The sequence below is a fragment of the Ixodes scapularis genome, unplaced genomic scaffold (genome assembly GCF_016920785.2).
Source record: "Ixodes scapularis isolate PalLabHiFi unplaced genomic scaffold, ASM1692078v2 PGA_scaffold0__279_contigs__length_252992795, whole genome shotgun sequence".
Lineage (NCBI taxonomy): Eukaryota > Metazoa > Arthropoda > Arachnida > Ixodida > Ixodidae > Ixodes > Ixodes scapularis.
The window spans coordinates 83,797,528-83,815,265 of record NW_024609835.1 but is presented as its reverse complement, the minus strand read 5'-3'; the positions used below and the strand labels follow the sequence as shown (position 1 = coordinate 83,815,265).

The 17,738-nt window shown below is 44.2% G+C and overlaps 2 protein-coding genes across 3 annotated transcripts in view; one reads left to right on the top strand and one right to left on the bottom strand.

The window, feature by feature from the left end:
• The window catches only part of LOC115322726 (glyoxylate/hydroxypyruvate reductase A-like), a 134,210-nt gene that overhangs the window by 59,649 nt on the left and 56,823 nt on the right, over positions 1-17,738 (bottom strand). The gene's annotated exons all lie outside the window — the stretch shown is intronic.
• LOC115331080 lies at positions 613-16,779 on the top strand. 2 transcript variants are annotated; one of them, XM_042288889.1, is made up of 7 exons: positions 613-1,788; positions 4,665-4,744; positions 5,074-5,431; positions 8,372-8,530; positions 10,675-10,751; positions 13,415-13,637; positions 15,848-16,779. In XM_042288889.1, exons 2-7 carry the CDS (start codon positions 4,691-4,693, stop codon positions 16,108-16,110), a joined length of 1,134 nt encoding a protein of 377 aa, XP_042144823.1. In that variant the 5' UTR covers positions 613-1,788; positions 4,665-4,690; the 3' UTR covers positions 16,111-16,779. The 2 variants fall into 2 exon arrangements, with proteins under 2 accessions (XP_042144823.1, XP_040074089.1); XM_040218155.1 differs by lacking the exon at positions 613-1,788 and adding an exon at positions 1,973-2,124.

Below are 17,738 nucleotides of genomic sequence, written 5' to 3'. Positions count from 1 at the left end.
AGCTGCTTGCCGATGTCTAGAACAACGAAGAAAGCCCCATCTTTCTTTGCATCTTTGAGGTTGCTAGACGTCTCGCAGGTGGGACAGACGCCATCTTCAGCGGAAACCTCCAAGAGATCATTGCATGACCGGCAGTAGAAATGTCGTACAGCTGCGGACTCCGCCTCGGCTGCAAACAGCTTTCGGAACAGGTACTTGCTTTGTGGGAGCACAGACTGCTCTGGAGCAAAGAATGCATTGACCATCAAAAGAAGGTTGTCAAGGCCCTGCCAGCTTAAGGCTTCACCAGCCACAAACGCCATAATCATCGCAACAGCTGCTGCCTTGGTAGTTGTCGAATGGGGCAGAGTTTGGGTTCCAAAAGCTCGTAAGCCTGCTGCCAGTGCATGTTCTTCACTCATATGTGGTGGTTGCTCGGTCTGTTCCCAAAAGGTTGAAGAATCTGCATGTGACTGGTGAGTCATAGTCTCCTCTCCGTTACTCTCTGAAGAGTCAGCGTCTTCCGCAGTGATTCTCGACTGAGGGTCACTGCTGCAGGAATCACAGTCACTCTCGAGCTCGTCACCATCGCTGGGGACATCATAGACGGGAGAACCGGCTGTTGCTGATTGGTTCCCGCTTGGCACAGCCTTCTTACACCGAGACAGAGTGGACTTTGGTATCTTGAAAGACGCGCCCTTCTCTAAGTAAACAAATCGTCGACGCCGAGTTGCTTCACTACTAGCCATGATAACAAGTCACGGAGCAAACGCAGCCATCAAGCCAGGCTTGTGAACACGCGCACGAACAACAGGCAACAGGAAAGAAAAATGTAGAATTGCTGAGGAACAGAGGGGAGCGAGAAGCAGAATGACGCAAATGACGCGACTGACGCACAAAATAAAATTAAAAAAATAAATAATAAAAAAGAACCAGTTCGAGTTTCGAACGATCAAAAGTAACGCAGACGACGAAAGCGAAAGTCACGCACAAATACTCCGCCTAAAAATGGTCCACGTAAATACGGAGCAATTAATAGAAGAGCCAATGGGAGAAACACAAACCCGACCACACTTCCAAGACGAAGAACAAGTACGAGTTGCCGAGCGTCGAAACTGAGAGCACTGTGCGGAACAACGAACAACCTCAAGGTAAACAATGCAAACCGAGAAACGGAACAAGCCGAGCCACTGAGCCGAGCGGACCAGTGACCACCGCGGTGGGACAAACTAGCAGACGCAGTCAGAGCCGAAGACCGAATCTATAATAAGCCAGGGCGATGGCCAGCGTCGAAGCTACGCTGTTTGGTTACATTTTAATCTAATTTTTAGCGCCCCCGAAGCACCGCGCAAATTCGCTTCCCTGCAATTAAGGAATTGTGCGTGCGTGCGTGTGTGTGTGTGTGTGAGCTTTTCGCGCCGAGAATTCGGGAGTTGCTCGCAGTCGTGAGGGGTTTACTTCCGACGACTTCGCGAGTTCAAGTTTTCGTTAAATCGACGGCTGTATGGTGTTTCAGAGGTCATAAAAATAATATTTAATAAGTTCTACTATTTTTAATAATTAATATGAGCCTTGAGGATATTTAGGATTTTCTTCCAACGAATAAACACCAATAACATACCATCATGTTACAGCAGTTTCACTTCTGTTTTCAAGAGAGATATTCCAGGCTCATTACAATCCCGTCCAATCCAATCCAATCCACCTTTATTTTTCGGAGTTGCCCGAACGGCTTTCCCTGGGCTTTCCTTTCTGGCTCTGCTCTTGCCTGTGCCTCCTAGTCCTAACAGGACCTCTGCTTTGATTTGGGTATCGTTGTTTTCACCTTTTTGTGTTACTGCGTTCTATCTTGTGCACTTCGTTTTGTGCGTTGTGCGTTTTTTTTTTTTTCTGGTAGCCCAGCAAGCGTTGCTTTATTCTTTTGACTTTCTTTTCGTATGTTTCTTCTGTTTTCGCGATGTTCTACGCGTACGTATGTACATTACCCCGCCGACAAAGAGAAGGCGATCATGCCTGTGTGCCTGATCAAGGATTATAATCCAAAAACGGAGACTGACATCCCTAGTGAACCGGTGCAAGCGTATTGGCGCTCCGAGGCCGGCCTTGAAGAAGGCTACTACGAGGCGAAAGTGGTCCTTCTTGCAAGTAAGTACCTGGCCTTTGCTGTTCCTCTGTGTTTGCCCTGCGCTGATCTGTTTTCTCAAAGGAAGTGTGTGCGGTTTGTGTAGCTCAGAACTCGATTGCAATATTGGGAAATCGTACTTCCTTAACATACGATTGTGGTAAACGCAATATCCAGCGTTACTTCCGACGTAACTACTTTTAATGAGTAAAGTTATTCGGACTCCGTCCTGCATCTCGACCGGAAAAGGGTGTACGCACTACGCGAAACTCGTATAAAACGAATAGTTAAAAGTTTTCTAATAAGCGGTGGCAAAGCATAGTGGCAAGGTTTCTGCTTCATACGCAAGTGGGCGCGGGTTCGATCCGCGGTGTGGGCCCACTTTCTTTTTTTTCTCGAATATTTTGTTTTGTCGAGGCGTTTGGCAATATTTGCGGCATATCTTTTTTATGCTTACTTGAATACCAGTTGAACGTCTAGGAAAAGCGATGGAGAGAAAAAAAAACAAAGAACCACACTACTGGACTATCAACCTTTTAATAAAACTTTCTTTTCCTCAACACTATCCTAAAAGGTGTCTTCTTCATCTGTGAGATCTTAGACTGAAACTTCCTTTTTCTCGACACTAACCGTAGAGTTTACCTCTTCTTCAGCTGTCGGATCTTACAAAACTTTCTTTTTTTCTACACTTTCGGTAGTGTCAACTTCTTTTCCTCTGTCGGATCTTGGCATTCAAATAGTCCCGACTTGGTTGCTCCGAGGGGCCACTCCCTGCGGATATATTTTTTTTTTAGGCAAGAGCGCAATGGAGGCGACACTTACGCATTCTTCCCCCCTTTCCTCAATGGCCAGTGACTCGAGTAATCTCCCTTCCAAGCTGTTTCCGGTGTCGTGCGACAAGTGATGTTTGTGAAGTGAGGACCACATTTGCATTCCCGACAATGTGTCGAAAAGTGGCCTGCCGACGTTAGTGTGGCCACAGAGGCTGCATGTTCTCTGGTGCGGTTGTTTATGCACCTCCCTGTTTGCCCTATGTAGCTTTTGCCACAAGACATAGGGGTATTGTATACGACTCCTTTTTCACATGGGGCATAGGGTGTTCAATGCGCAGTGCCGCAGGTCGTCGTCACGTTGTGGTCGGTCTCCCGGTTCACCCTACGGCACGTGGCGTATGCCTTGTTGGGGGCTGAGCACACAACGTGGATGCCTTGTCGGCCAGCGATCTTTTTTAGACGATGAGTGATCCCGTGTATATATGGTACCACTACGAAAGGCTTTGGTGGTTTCTTTTTCGTTGGTTCATTTTTCTCCGGATTATGTCGCACTTGCTTACAAAGCTTCTCACATATCACATATCCCCATGTCATGTGGCAAAAGCTACATAGGGCAAACAGGGAGGTGCATAAACGACCGCACCAGAGAACATGCAGCCTCTGTGGCCACACTAACGTCGGCGGGCCACCTTTCGGCGCATTATCGGGAATGCAAATGTGCTCCTGACTTCACAAACATCACTGTCGTCGCACAACACCGGAAACAGCTTGGAAGGGAGATCCTCGAGTCGCTGGCCATTGCGGAGAGTTAGAGCCAGATTGTAGCACATTTTTATCCCGTGAATCCAAATATCACATTCGTTTTCCCTGAAGATGTAACTGAACACAAGAAAACTCGAAAAATTTCCCGCCAGATCTTTTGATTACCAAGTCTATGTCGCTCATGTGGGTAGCACGTGCAATTGCAAGCTTACCAGGTATATTCCCCCACACGTGACACCATTTGTGATGTTTTTTTGCTGACCTTTCTGAAAATATCAAGAGTGCGAGCATGACTATGATGGGTGCTCAATAAGGCACGAGAGAGCGGAGGTTCCAAGAACTCTGGGTGTGATGTCATGCTCAAAGAGGGCGGGACTTCGGTGCTATTTTCAAAATGCTGTGCGACGGCTTCCTACATCAGATTGAAAAATAATTTCGATATTCATGGTCCTAGAGGCCAAAGAAGATGATCCATGTGTTTTTTCAAAAATACAGAACCACTTCGGTTTCCCTTTAAACCGAATGTGAGTGCATCTACACTGGTAGTGCACACTCTAAATTTTTTCACTGAAATTAAAAAAGATGCAACTGCCACAAGGATTGGTAGTCTGAGCACCTACAAATAATTGAAGCATTTGTTAAGAGGAAGAATATGTGTGACGTAAATGCAGCTTCCAGTGACTTACTAAAATAATTGTAATGTTTTGGGCAGTGATTATCAGCAGAGTACAGGGCATAACACAGCACAATCACATGACCGCTAACTTTTCTTATTTTTCTCTTATAATTGAAATGCTGTCATTGAATCCATGGATTTATATGTGGCTTGCACGTGACATCATTCTGCAGTGTTGGCGGTTGTTTTACTTCTTGCAAACTGTGCAGTTCAAGCTTGGTGGTGTAAAATTACTATAGCATTAAATTAACACTAGTGGCTGATATGCCATCAGTATGCCTGACCCTGTCATGTCAGACTGACCTATCTGTTCTGTGGCTCTGTTAACATGTTTTTATCTTTTATTCACCAGAATCGAAGAGGGCACTTCTCGAGGAGATGGCCCACAAGAAGCGACTGGTTATTCCCCAGATTTTTGAGGAACCAGTGCAAGTAAGTGGGTCTGTTGCAGACACAGACTTTTGTTTCGAGTTGGTTATTGTGTTTATGACATTTGATACCTTACTTCAGTCATTATTCGCGATTTGTAATGCTAAAAACCTGAAAAGAAGTCTTGGGGATGTCTAGAAGTATTTTGTCGAGCCAGCGAAAAAAATAAAGGAAAGCTAGTTTGTAGTAGATAGACCTATGAGGTGGAAAATAAATTGTTTAAGATCGAAGTTCCACAAAAGAGGGCAGTGGAAGTGGCAATTACAAAACGGTTCCACTTTGAGCGGACCCGGGCACTTCCACAATATTGTATTGTATTTTGTATATTTTAGGCATCAACATCAGGTTCTGCGTCCAACAAGAACTTGAAACAACGCAAGGCTCTTGCCAAGAGGAAACAGATGGCGAGCATCCTAAGTAAGAAGAGGCCTTTAGCAGGAGACTCAACCGACGATGAGGACCCTGCAGTTGTGCCGAAGTCGGAGCTAGATAGGGCTGAAGAAGCTCTGCGATCTCTGCGGAAGAGGCTCCGCAAGGCGGAGGAAAAGTCTTGTGCCACATGCGCCGAAGGCGTTGTGTCGAAAGCCGAACATGACGCAGCTCTTGGAAAAATTGAGGAGCTTCAAAAGAAACTAAAGGAAGTAGAGGATTCCAACTTTCGACTCATGCGTGTCGTCCTCGACAAGATCGGTAAGCTACCCGTCATGTTTACTTGAATGTTTCGCAATTGTGCTTTAGGATTATGCACCCTTATGGCTAACAATGGACCTTTTCCACATACCGACGGCACCAGGCGGTGGCTGCACAAACTAAAAATCGAGGAAGTGACCTACCTGCGCTACCAATCGATATAGGGAGCTAGGCTACCAGTTTCTTCGCTCTCCGAGCAGCGGCGCGTGCCCTACGCGACTTCAAAGAGGGGCATCTGTGGCATCCACCTAAACGTCGTGTTTTCCTTTCCGTCGACATTCTCTTTTCATGTAACACAATTATATATATTCTTCAGTTACGTGTTGTGCTCGCTGATATACGGCCTCCTTCCGAATTTCCTCGATTTTTCGTTCTGACTTCCGCCGCTTAGCATCGGGTGCTCGCGCGTGCGCAGAACGCTTCTCGGAAAAGGTCCATTGCAGTGGGCCTAATTTTTTGCTTGCCTGGTGACTATCGATGGACACATGGTCACTGTGCCTTCTCCAGAGATCACCAGAGAGGCCAGTCACCAGGCCACTCACCAGCTGCAGGGAAGAACGTCAGTGCCTGCTGCACCCATCCCTGTCCCCGTCCCCGTCCTTGTCTCTGTCCCCGTCGCTGCTCCTGTCCCTGTCCCCGTCGCTGCTCCTGTCCCTGTCCCCGTCGTTGCTCCTGTCCTTGTGCCCGTTGCTGTCCCTACTTCGGTGCCTGATCGTGTGATGACAGAGGCCGGATGTAAGGGCAGGATAGCTGAATTTCAGTTTCCATTAATTAATTCCCAAGTTTCTTCTTGCTGTTATATTGTGGATGTAGATATTGTTTCAGAAGTTAGCTTTTCTTTAGGAGTTACATGGAAAAAAAGGATCCAAGGTTTCAAATGTGCCTACAAAAATTAGATGTTCCTTATGTGCTACATATGTCGGCGTCATGTATTTAACATGGTTTGCAGACACTTTTTTTTCACTTTTAAAAATTTAGTTTTTACAAATTCTTTAAATTTTGTGAAGAAATGAGGACAGAAATACTTTTTCATTTGCGCAAAGTACTGCAAGATACTAAAAAGAATGCATGTCTACTTTACTGCAGATCATGTGAATAGCGTCACTGCTGTTCGCAGGAAGGGCAGCGAATGACAAGGTGTTGACAGCGTTGAGCGTCTTGACACAGATGATTTTTTCAAGTATATCTGTTATCAGTGTATTGTCAATCAATGGGCCATTTCTGTACATGGCAGTGACTGGCTGTTCATGTGCTCTGAGGTAAAGTAGACATGCTTTCTTGGTTCATATCAGACTCGCAATATTCATTACTTTACAGTATGTAACTTGCTGAAAGTATGAAGCCAAAGGGAAACTCCGATCAGAAGTTAAACGAAAACAAATGGCCGATATCACTTTAGTGGCACGAAATAAGACAGCAGCCTAAATTCAGTAAACTCACTTGAGCGAGCGTCAACTTAACAAATATTTCAGGATATTGAACCTTAAAAAAATCACCGGCGCTTCTCCTATGCATTCTATGCAAAAATGTTTCAGTTTAACGAAAAACACATTCTGAATAGCAAATATTTCAGTTCAACAAACTTGATCGATGGTCCCAGGATTATTTTTGCAATCAGTTCACTGAAGTTTTGTGCTCTGCAGTGCAGGCGTAGCCGATGCCCGCCTATTATCGCTGGCTTTCACAGTACTGCCGAAGCAAAGCGGCGGTGCGGTAGACGAAAATTAACCATGTGGTGCGTCTGTTTTTTCTTTTCGTCGGTTGCATTTGGCCATCTTTGCTGTGGGTAACAACAGTAGGACGGCAGTTTGTGCACCCACTTTCGTAACGAGCACGAGACGGAAGTGGTTGTCTTTATCACACAAGCTCAAAATTCCTCAGTGTCTGGACAATGAATAAAGGCAAGTGGACGTTGCGAAGGACTATGAGATTCCACCGTCAACGTTGTGAACGATAGTGAAGCAAAAGTCAAAGCTTGAAGGAGAAACTGCACCTCAATGGCAATAGCAAATGACTCTGCACGGGATATTTCCAGTCAGTGGATGATATTGTTGTGGTATGGCTTTGTCGCAGCAACAAGCTGTGCCAGAGAGAGAGAGAGAGAGAATAAACTTTATTTTTATTCTCGAGGAAGTGCAAAAAAACAGAGACTCTCTGGACAGCCTAGTTACTTCATGCGCATTAAGAGCGCCGGTGCAAATGAAAATTATATTTTTTTTTTAAATGAGAAAGGCAGCATCATAACTGTTATGCACTTTGTATATATCAATGTACATGACTTCATAAATTACATTTCACACTTTTGACTCAATATATGCTGTGCCCTATGCTGTTCTATGTTCTAGTGAAGATATTCAGTTAAGCACGACGTGCACAGGAAGCAGACGAACTTGCACGCCGTATAATCCTTCAAGTAGCCTCGATGCCAGCCGCCTTTAGTGAACTTTCAGATAAGTGAACTATTTCCTTGGGTCCCTTGAGTTCGCTCAAGTGAGAATTTACTGTATTGCATCAAGGTGACGCTGAATTCCCTACTAAAACCAATATTATGATGTGCCCAACGGGTGGCCACCGTCACTCTGGTGCAAACCCCTCTTCTTCCTGCCTTTTCACTGTTGTGTAAAGTGATAATTATAGCCGCTTTCCACCTTTCCTTGTTGTTTTGTTTCGTTTGTAGAGGATCCACACACCTGGATTATCCCTTTTTACTGTGTGTCGACCAGGTTGAGATACTTTGCATTGTACAATGAGCTATATCCATACTTTGTGTGCCACTTGCTATGCTACGTTTTGAATTGGTTGTCATGCTCAATTACAATAAATAAGTTTGTATTTTTTTGCAGAATATTTTTATGCCCCTTTTCAGGTATTCCCTTTGGGGTTTACACGCTTGATCGCTTTTTGATCAGTCAAATTTGACCTTGGAATTTTTGTTTTCAGGTGTGTCTACAATGCTGTACCGCACAACTGGGGCATCGGGCAGCACGCAAGAATTGACAGACTCCGAGGAGTGTTCCCATCTGCAACCTGCAGGGAACCTATCCCCGCTCCCTGTGGAGGCTACAGAGTCTGAGGAGGTTCCTCCCGCTGAACCACACAGTAAGTTTGCTGACAATGTAAATTAGCTGAACATGAAAAACTACAGTTCATTCATAAATAATGTGTGGGTCAACTTCGTATAAACACCAAAGAGGAATGTATTTCGTAGTACTAACATACATAGAGTGTAGCAACAACATCCATGTCACTATACAAGGCCAGTATGACCACTGCAATTGCACAATTATTATTTCTTTCTAATGGAGCTGAGGGATTCTCTGTCTCCAAGTTTTGTTTTGCTATTGGAAAGAGATGTAGGTCTGTTATGAGCCTATTAACAGGACTGAAGTATTTTAATGGCTCCCTTTTTTCTATCAAAAACAGTAACGAGACCTGATGAACCTAGGCATTGCCTAATTATCAGGGACAGACAGCTCGAGTATCTCTCGTTCGGTGCAGTTGTCGAGGTTTAGAAAAACAAAAAATAGTCAAACTTCCCTTGATCATTCGATAAACTCGGGAAGCATAGAATGTCTGGTGTGTGCGTTACGCCTGCATTATGTATGATTGGGTATGCTCAGTTACGAGGAGCTGTGAGATGTTTCAGATAGAAACTCGTGCAGGCATTCCATGCACAACACATTCATGTTCTCCTCATATTATCAGAATGATCAAGACAAGTTTAAATTCGTTCAGAAGTCTAGTGTATGAGCAGTTGTGGGATCATGTGCCGAGCTGCAATTAATCATTCTCAGGGCAACTGTGCGTGCTATCAGTCACCTGCTATGTGTATGCATCTGTTCCGGAGTACTGACATCAAAGCAGTTTCTTAAGGCTGGTTGACACACTTACGTTGAGTCTGATCGAGTGCGACTGCAACCGCTTGCGGCACTTAAGACAAGATGGCGGCGTCTGCGCAGTTCAGCCAATGGCAGTGTTACTATGGTGCCTGGAACGCGTTTTCGATTGGTGTGTTTACTGTCCTATATCCCCCCCCCCCCCCCATATTGCGTTCAAAATGGTCCGGAAGTGGCAATAAAATTTGCCACAAAAGCTAAAAGTGTCATGCTATCGGGTGTCGCAATCCTTGCGGTTGGTTGTCGACTCATTAGGGGCGCCGGCTAACAAGATGAGCGGACATAAATAGTTGCTGTTATCGGAATGTCCCGTCTCATGTTCACTTGTTTCCATCAACTGTTGAGCAGCAGAGTCAGACAAGGTAGAACAGTCGTCTGCCAACTGTACCTTTGCTGTTGGACCGCCGCCAAGATCACGACCAGCAACAGCATGACATTTTTGTGACATCACAAGGTGTAAATCGAGGGACCAAAATGAGGACGCCTTAACACACCTGTCGAAGACGCGTTCCAAGCACTGTAGTGTTACCAACACATTTACTGTTTAATGCAGTGAATGGCATCTGTGGTTATGTCTGAATGCATTTTGATACAGTAAGTGCGTTCCCAACACTGCCGTTGGTGCCATCTCACAGACGCCGCCATCTTGTTTTAAGCGTTGCAAGTGGTTGCAGTCGCACTCGGTTGGATGCAACACAAGTTTGTGAATTTGACTTTTTGCAATGCTTCTTTCTGTTTGCTCTGGAGCACGTGAGTGTCTCAGGTTTGAGCTCATATTTTGCCTGCACTACAGCAGCATTTGTGTTGTGCTATCCCTTTGTGTTCTCTCCAAGAGTATGTGCTGTTGATCAGGTACTACAAAGAATAATGCAAGGAGAACATAGAGGCGCCCTAGTCATCCTTAGCCCAGCTGGTTCCGCTCCCCCTCGGAGCCCTAAAGTAACGCATCGGCGTTTGGGTCACTAGGTCTGCTCTTCGATTCTCATCGCCACCCAGGGCCGGTTTGCTCATCTCGCAGCTGCTGCTCCAATTGCGGCCAACTTAGCCGCAGGTATTTTATTTCACGAGACCAGCTCCATGGAGGCATGGAAGTACCTAGCGTCCCTGCCTAATGGCACAGACGTTTGTGTCGCTTCAAGCACAAAAGTTAGATTTTGCTCCCAGAAACTGACTGCAGAGGCTTGCAATTCAAGTTAAATTAACTGCACTCTTACATTTTTGGAGTGGCAGGTAAAGTTACAGTCGGGGTAGACTGTCCTTCATTTCTGTATATAACTCCTTAATTTCATAAAGCCAGCTAGGTTTCTAAAGTTGCTGATGTTGAGAATTTTCAATTTGCACTTCTAGGTGATGCCGGGGCTGCTGGCTGTGGGGAGTCTGGGGATGTTCCTTATCCTCCGCTTCTTGCTGTCCTGGATGGTCAAGTATGCATGAGAGCCTACAAAAGATTTTGTTAAATGTTTTCATTGAAAGGACAGTTTTCGGAACAAAAGTGTTATTGATTATATTAACAAAGCTAATACCTAGGCAAGCTTTTTACGTATGCATCTTAGTATCCTAAGAGATGCCCCACCACCTAAAGGTAGTCCAATGGTCACCTCCGCAGAAACGGGGCAAGCCACAAGGGGAGGTGAGCAAGCCATGAGGCCTGGAAACGACAGTTATCCTTCATTCAGTTAACCCTTGCAGCCATAACAGGCTTGACGGCCCACTGCATCTAAAATAGCATAATGTAATTCACTAGTAGGTAGTTCATCTTGCCAACTCAACTGCAAATCTGCAGGCTTTAAAGTTTGTTAAAAGTGTATGTGTTCTTGGCTTTGTTGCAACAAGATTTTTATATTTTTTTCTCAAGCTCTAAAAGTTAGCTTTCCCATTATTTTCACTTAGTTTGCTCTTAAATTGAGGTGGCTATCTTTTAGTATAGTATGGTATGTCTACATTGTCTAATGAACCAATCAGAATGGGTATTTGCTGTAGATGTGGAAGTGCATTTATTATTTTTTCAGGTGGCAAACAGTTCAATATGTGGTGTGGAAAAGCTTAATTAAATAAGTTTGCATTTTTTAGTGCCGGCACTAGGTAAGTTGGATCGAGGGCTTTTGAGAGCACGGTGCACCACTTATATAGGCATAACGGAGGGTGCTTGCAGCCAGCTCCATGTAACAAAATATTGTGTCTTCTACTCGGTCACACCACAGACAAATGCCAAAAGCTCTACTACCTGAAAATCTGTACTGTTAGGGTTGAGAACTCGTGACTAACCAGTCCACAAAATTAATAACCATGCGTCCTGCTAAATCTGGTACTTTGGGGCTAATCAAATTCATTACCAGTGCTAACATTACTGGTGATACAGTGGCAAACTGTTGCCTGGTTAAAAGAATAAAGCCAAAAGAATAGAGGATAAATCTTATAAAAAATGCAAGTAGTAAGAGGGATGCTGTACCCCCCCGGATAGAAAAGTTGTGTCAGAAATCTATTTTGCATGGAGAAAAATGAAAACAATATTCAGGGTGTGAGTAATTTTGCAGTAATCTGTGTTTTCCTTCATGTATCCTCTTTCATTTTACTGTAACCATACCAACATGGCGCAAACAAGTGCGACAGAGAGGAGTGGAGAGGTAGACTGCTAATGTAAATTCCATTGTGCAGCATAAATAGTGAGCTAAATCGTTTCTTCAAGGAAAATGCATGTTTGCAACATGCATGTGGTATACGCACTGTTACAAAAGTTCTTTTTTTTTTGGTTGCAGTTGTTTTTTGACATACGATGCATTTACAAGTTTTGCATAGCTGATGGTATCTGGACATACAGTAGTATCTCGTTAATTCGAAGTCTGTTGGACTGAGAAAGATATTCCAATTAAGCGGGATTTAAAATTATACGAAAAAATAAAAAAAAAAATAAAAGAACCAAAATCATGTGCGGGTAAACCTTAAAAAACTTTTTATTGCAAAACATGATGCAGTTACATGAAGTAATCGTCAATCTGCTTAACGCTTCCTGTGGTTGGTGATACTTATCGTGTTCTCAAAAATGACGATTGGGCAAATGTTTCCGTACAGCCACCGTATATACATACTCTAAAAAACTGCAGACAACCCCTAGCAATTGCACGACTTCTCCGAGAGCAAAGGCACGGGTAACTCGTAGTCGCTGCCATTTTGGGTTTCAACAGCCACACTCCCAGCAATATCACTTTCAGTGTTTGCATAGCATGTCTGCCAGGTGATCAAGGCGCCTTCCACCTCGGCATAGGTAGGAAGACAAATTAGTGAACGCTTTGGTGAGTGTCTTGTTGCAGGCCTAGAGAATTGTCGTCCTTGTCGAGAGGCAGCTTATGTTTCTCGGCAAGCTTCGTTCTCGAAAATGCAAACTTGTCTGCTTTCTCGATGAGGCCCACTTTCTGGCGCGGCGTTAGGGTTTTGTGCTTCAGCAGGTTCCCTCCGCACTACAATCGCACATGAGATTGACATCACTGACTCCCAGATCACAATGGAAAAAGCAGAAAAGCACACAAATAACTTTTATGCATGGATTCGCATGCAAGCAGGCAACGGAATGACGAAAACTCGCCATGTTATTGCATTTGGGTGCTGATTTGTGCCACTTAGCATGTAAAAAATGAGCCGGGCCGACGAAAGTCCAGAAACTAACTGGGTAGGTGCGCTCTGGTCATACATATTATTTGGTCATATTTACACTTGATACTATATGGGACCATAGAAATTCTACTAGTTATCCTGGATTTTCAATAAACTGAGGTTCTACTGTATTACTATAGTAATATACTTGTGTGTGGCATACGTGGTCTTTCTTTTCCACTTTAAAATAATTAGTTTTAACAAACGGTGATTACAGAAGGTTTTGTCATCTGATGAATAGCATTATGCTACGAGTACTGTAGAGCAATAAAAACCCATCTTTTGTTTGCATATTCCCTTTTTTACTGCTTATTTTGATATCAGCAATGGGGTACCGATTTTTTTAAACTTAAGTCATACAGGTCAAAATTACAGCAGCTCTACAGGGGAATAGAGAGAGCCCTCTTCTTGTATATTGAAACTGCCTGTCATGCTGCAGGTTCATCTCGGCCACGGCATAACCCTGGCGGAGGACACGATGACCCACGCTCTCACCCATGCGTCCACTCCTGGACGGTTCGTGAGAATGGTCAGTCGAGGCCTCTGGGAGCCTGCAGCGCTGTTTGACCGGAGCGTCACCGGACAAGCCTGCAGGCGCCTTCTCAAAAATGGGGCAGTGGGGAAGACACCCCTCACCCCAGAAAAGATTGATGCCGTCATTGGTGAGTGGATTATTCATTTAAGGGACCCTGCCACGGGTTTCCAACTAGGTTTGTATGTGCATAACCTACGCCCAAGCTAGTACTCGCGACTCCAGCGACCTATAGGGGGCGCCACCACCAAACAAACATGGTGGCTGAGTCCAGGTCGTGTCGGCTCGGCCGGGCCGCCTGAACAGGTGGCGCGTTCAATTTAACAGATTTTGTTTTGTTTAATGCCCAATTTTATAGGTATTTGAACTGAGACGGTTAAGTGTAGCCGGTGCACATAAACTTGCAAAGCATAGTGTTGTTTTCCCGTTTTTTTTTTTTTTTTTTTCTTCTTTCCTTGTTAAACTTTTGTTTCAGAGATTTCGTTCAAAACCGAAACTATGGGCTCCGGAGAGACGGTATTATACTAATCAGTTTTGGTCGTCTAAGGAAAGCGGCGATTACTACAGTATTGTTCCACCAAGAGCAATTTTCAGCTAACTCGCATGCCTCGACCATGCGACTTATCTGTCGGCGAAATCAAGCTTTTGTGCGTATCCACATTTAGGAAACAGCTCCAGTCGTCTGCCCGGTCAACAACACAGGCTGCAGGAAAGTTACGAAAATTAAGCAAGCGCTTCTCGAGCCAAGGAGCATGTTAACCCGCCGGCACCCCACTAAGCAGCTGATACTCGTATTTCATATTCAGGTTTTAGTAGCAATCGAGAAGTCATTTTGTTGAGCGGGTTATGTATTATATTACGTATTATGTCCCACTAAAGCGATCTTAGTATATTCTTCGGGTTGAAATATGGGCTTAGTTGACTAGCTATTAGGTGAACTGCTGAATAAAAGTATATTTGACAGACAGAGAGATACTACTTAAACTTAGCCAAATGGTTCTAGCCGGCAGCACGGAGACAAACTGAAGAGAGTCTTCATTGGAGATTCACGCAGAACCTCTCTGCATTGAACTTTGCTTCGAATCCTGAACTATGAAAATGAGCATTTCTTGTCGCCGGTCAACCTGATCAACGTAGACGTATATTGCTGCTGGCTTTGATGGGGGTATAATTTCAATATTGGAGGCGTGATAGATCAAAATGCCGTGACAGCTTCTAACGTTGCGAGACGCGTCCCCCACCTTTTGAAAACAGATAATTTCCCTCATTCATCATTTGCAGCGAGCAGGTTTTCCTGAATCAAGTGCGAAAGTCAGCCCAACTCCTTCAGAGTGGTACAGAGGCTTTTTTGGCGAAAAGCAGCCAAGATGAATAGCCAACACACCGACCGGCGTGGGTGGCTCAAACTTGAAGCTAATCGAACACAACCAAACTCCAGAAAAGCAGCTATCGAACCTTCCCATTCACTTGACTGCCACATTGGTGTTCCCTCCAGTGAAATGCCTCGTCTGTCGTCCTCAGTTCACTGTTCTACATCCTTATAAAGAAACCACATCAGTTACCAAGTAGTCGTCACTTTGAATGTGATTAGAGACAGACAAGAAATCAAAACGTTTTTTCCGTGATTCCTCCCCAACCAAGAAATCGAAAGCACACGACCGTGTGTTGTGGAGTAAACGGACTTTCAACCACGTGATGGAAGGAAACAATCTACTGAGGCTTCACCACACTAATGAACACTCAGGCAAACTCAAGAAATTTTCGGACCTTCGTCAAATTACATCGTTCGCCACAGTGCCGACAACACGCGTCTGAGAAAGCCACCAGAGACGCGGAGGGGCACGGAGCGACCTGGTCCGGCTGGTCCCCGGTTTTCCTGCTTGGTGGCGTCCATTTTGCTGGAGTCGCGAATATGAGACTTCAGTAACACAGTAAAATATATTTTTTAACCAATTTGTGTTACTCAGAATATAATATGTGAAATGAACTCATGATTGCAGCTACCTTTTCTCTTTGGTGATGGCACAGTTGTTGATGGTGCAGCCAGAACCAGCAGCGTTCGTAATTGTTGGAACATCTCTTTATGAAGATGTGAATGGCATGTGGATTAGCGGATGCTTCAGGTGAAGGTGGGACCAAAAACTACTTGGCAAAAGGCATGCACATTAATGTCACGTGCACTTTTCCAGCCAGTCTGGTTGCCTGTGCCGTTGACAGGATGTCACCAAGCTTACGCTTTTGCCACCGATTGGCGCTCCATTTAAAACACACTTTAATTTTCTTATTGTCTGAACTCCAGACAATAAAAACTAAACACGCTGCAATTCTCTGGTTTTGCAGCTGCGTTTGGCTGCTATGCAGAAAAGCAGGCCAAAATCAAGAAAGACAAGGAGGACGGCAAGAAAGACAAGGAGGACGGCAAGAAAGACAAGGAGGACGGCAGCAACAAGCCAGGTCCCAAGAAAGGCAAAGAGCCGTCCGTCAGGGACGTGGTGAAAAAGCTCTTAGGTGACTATTTGGTCGATAAGAACAGGGAAGAGGAGAGGGCGAAGAAGAACACAAAGAACGACCACGAATCTCCGTTAGCAGTTCCCCCACCCTAAATGCCAGTCGCTTCCGCTTTTCGTCCTTTTTTTTTTTTTTTTTGCTGCAATATTTTTTTTTTTAATTTTTATTGTGTTTTGGCATTATACTTATAAGAACCTTGTGCAATATGTATTTTTATTTACAAAGCTATATTTTTTTTATGATTTATTAATTATTTTTTAGTCTTGAATGTGTTAATGGTACTGACGGGATAAGTTGTTTCGTTTGTTTTAAATCGAAAACATGCTTTTACGACAAAAACTTGGGCAGCTTCGCAATGCCTCCGCCAGGTGCCGTCAGCCGTGGTGCTGTATTTTGGCTTTTTATCAAAGCTAGACACTGATCTCTGGGGCTAAATATATTTAAAAAAATAGTTTATCATGTTTTTACTGCAATCGCAATAAAAATCTCGGCTTAGTTTTGCGTAAAAACCTCAGTATTTCGTACGGTCATGTGTCCAGTGGTCAAACAACATGGCGGCAGCCAAGAGGGGGTCAGTTTTGCTTGGTGAACGGAATACCACTTTATCGCTTTAAACCCCTCTGTATACCTAGTTGGCTCTCTTGTATATATTTGTGGTTTTGCCTTATTTTCTTGATTTTTTTTGTAGAGGATTTTGTGTGTGCGTGGTGCGCAGGTCCTTTTGAAAACTAGCACCTCCTCGGCAAATACGCCTTTTCCTAGGTATTGTGCAAAAAAGAATTTTCGCAGTGCATTTTAAAAAGATGATATATTACAAATTTACTAGATGAGTATTTCAATGTATATTTACAGGTCCTTAGAAGTTCTTAAAAACCCTTGAATTTTTTTCTTTAAAGCCTGTACGAACCCTGGTGTGAAATGTTTGAGTTTTGAGCCTTAAACATATTTTTTTTAAATGTTTTACGAAATTTTAAATGTATCATTCCTCAGATTTTATGCGATTGTGTGTTTTCAGACTATATAAATGAATCTTCTCGTTTTTTTCACAATTCCCTGTGTGGTGTCGTACCTCATTATTTGCAGTGATATTGATGACTAACCAACACTGACTATGTTCTGTTTTACCTCTGATGTAGTGCAGCAGATGCTATAGCCATTCCTACCAACCAAGCGCAGTGAATATATGTTGCATGGCTCAACGCATTCCGTGCCGCTGGGTGTTGCCAGAGAGTCGGATGACATGCTCTCAAGCACTGGACTGACTCAAAAGGCTCTTAGCATCAGCCTCAGTACACCAGAAGGTGAAACTGAGCATTAGCTCTTTATTAATCTAATTCCTTTTTTGTCCGGAGTGGCCCGGTACGGCCTAATCTCCGGTGTGATTCATTCCGGTTAAATTCTCCGTATTGGCCACATCCGATTTGACCAAGTACGGTTAGGCCTCCGGATTGGTTGTCTCCGGTTAAGTTTCCGAATTGGTCGTCTCCGATTTAGTTCCCGGTTCCATATGACGGTCTGAAACTCCGGATTCATTCCGATTTAATTTCAAACCGTTATTTTTGGTAGGGTGCCACCACACCTGCCAAAACGCTGTCTGCCATGGATGGACGACAGTGGCTGCAGGAGCTGTACCTTGGCTAGAGGTAATATAACTCTACCTAAAGATGGCCGCCACTGACCGCATTCGCAGAGCGGGCAAACGCGATCCAGCAATTGTCATTGA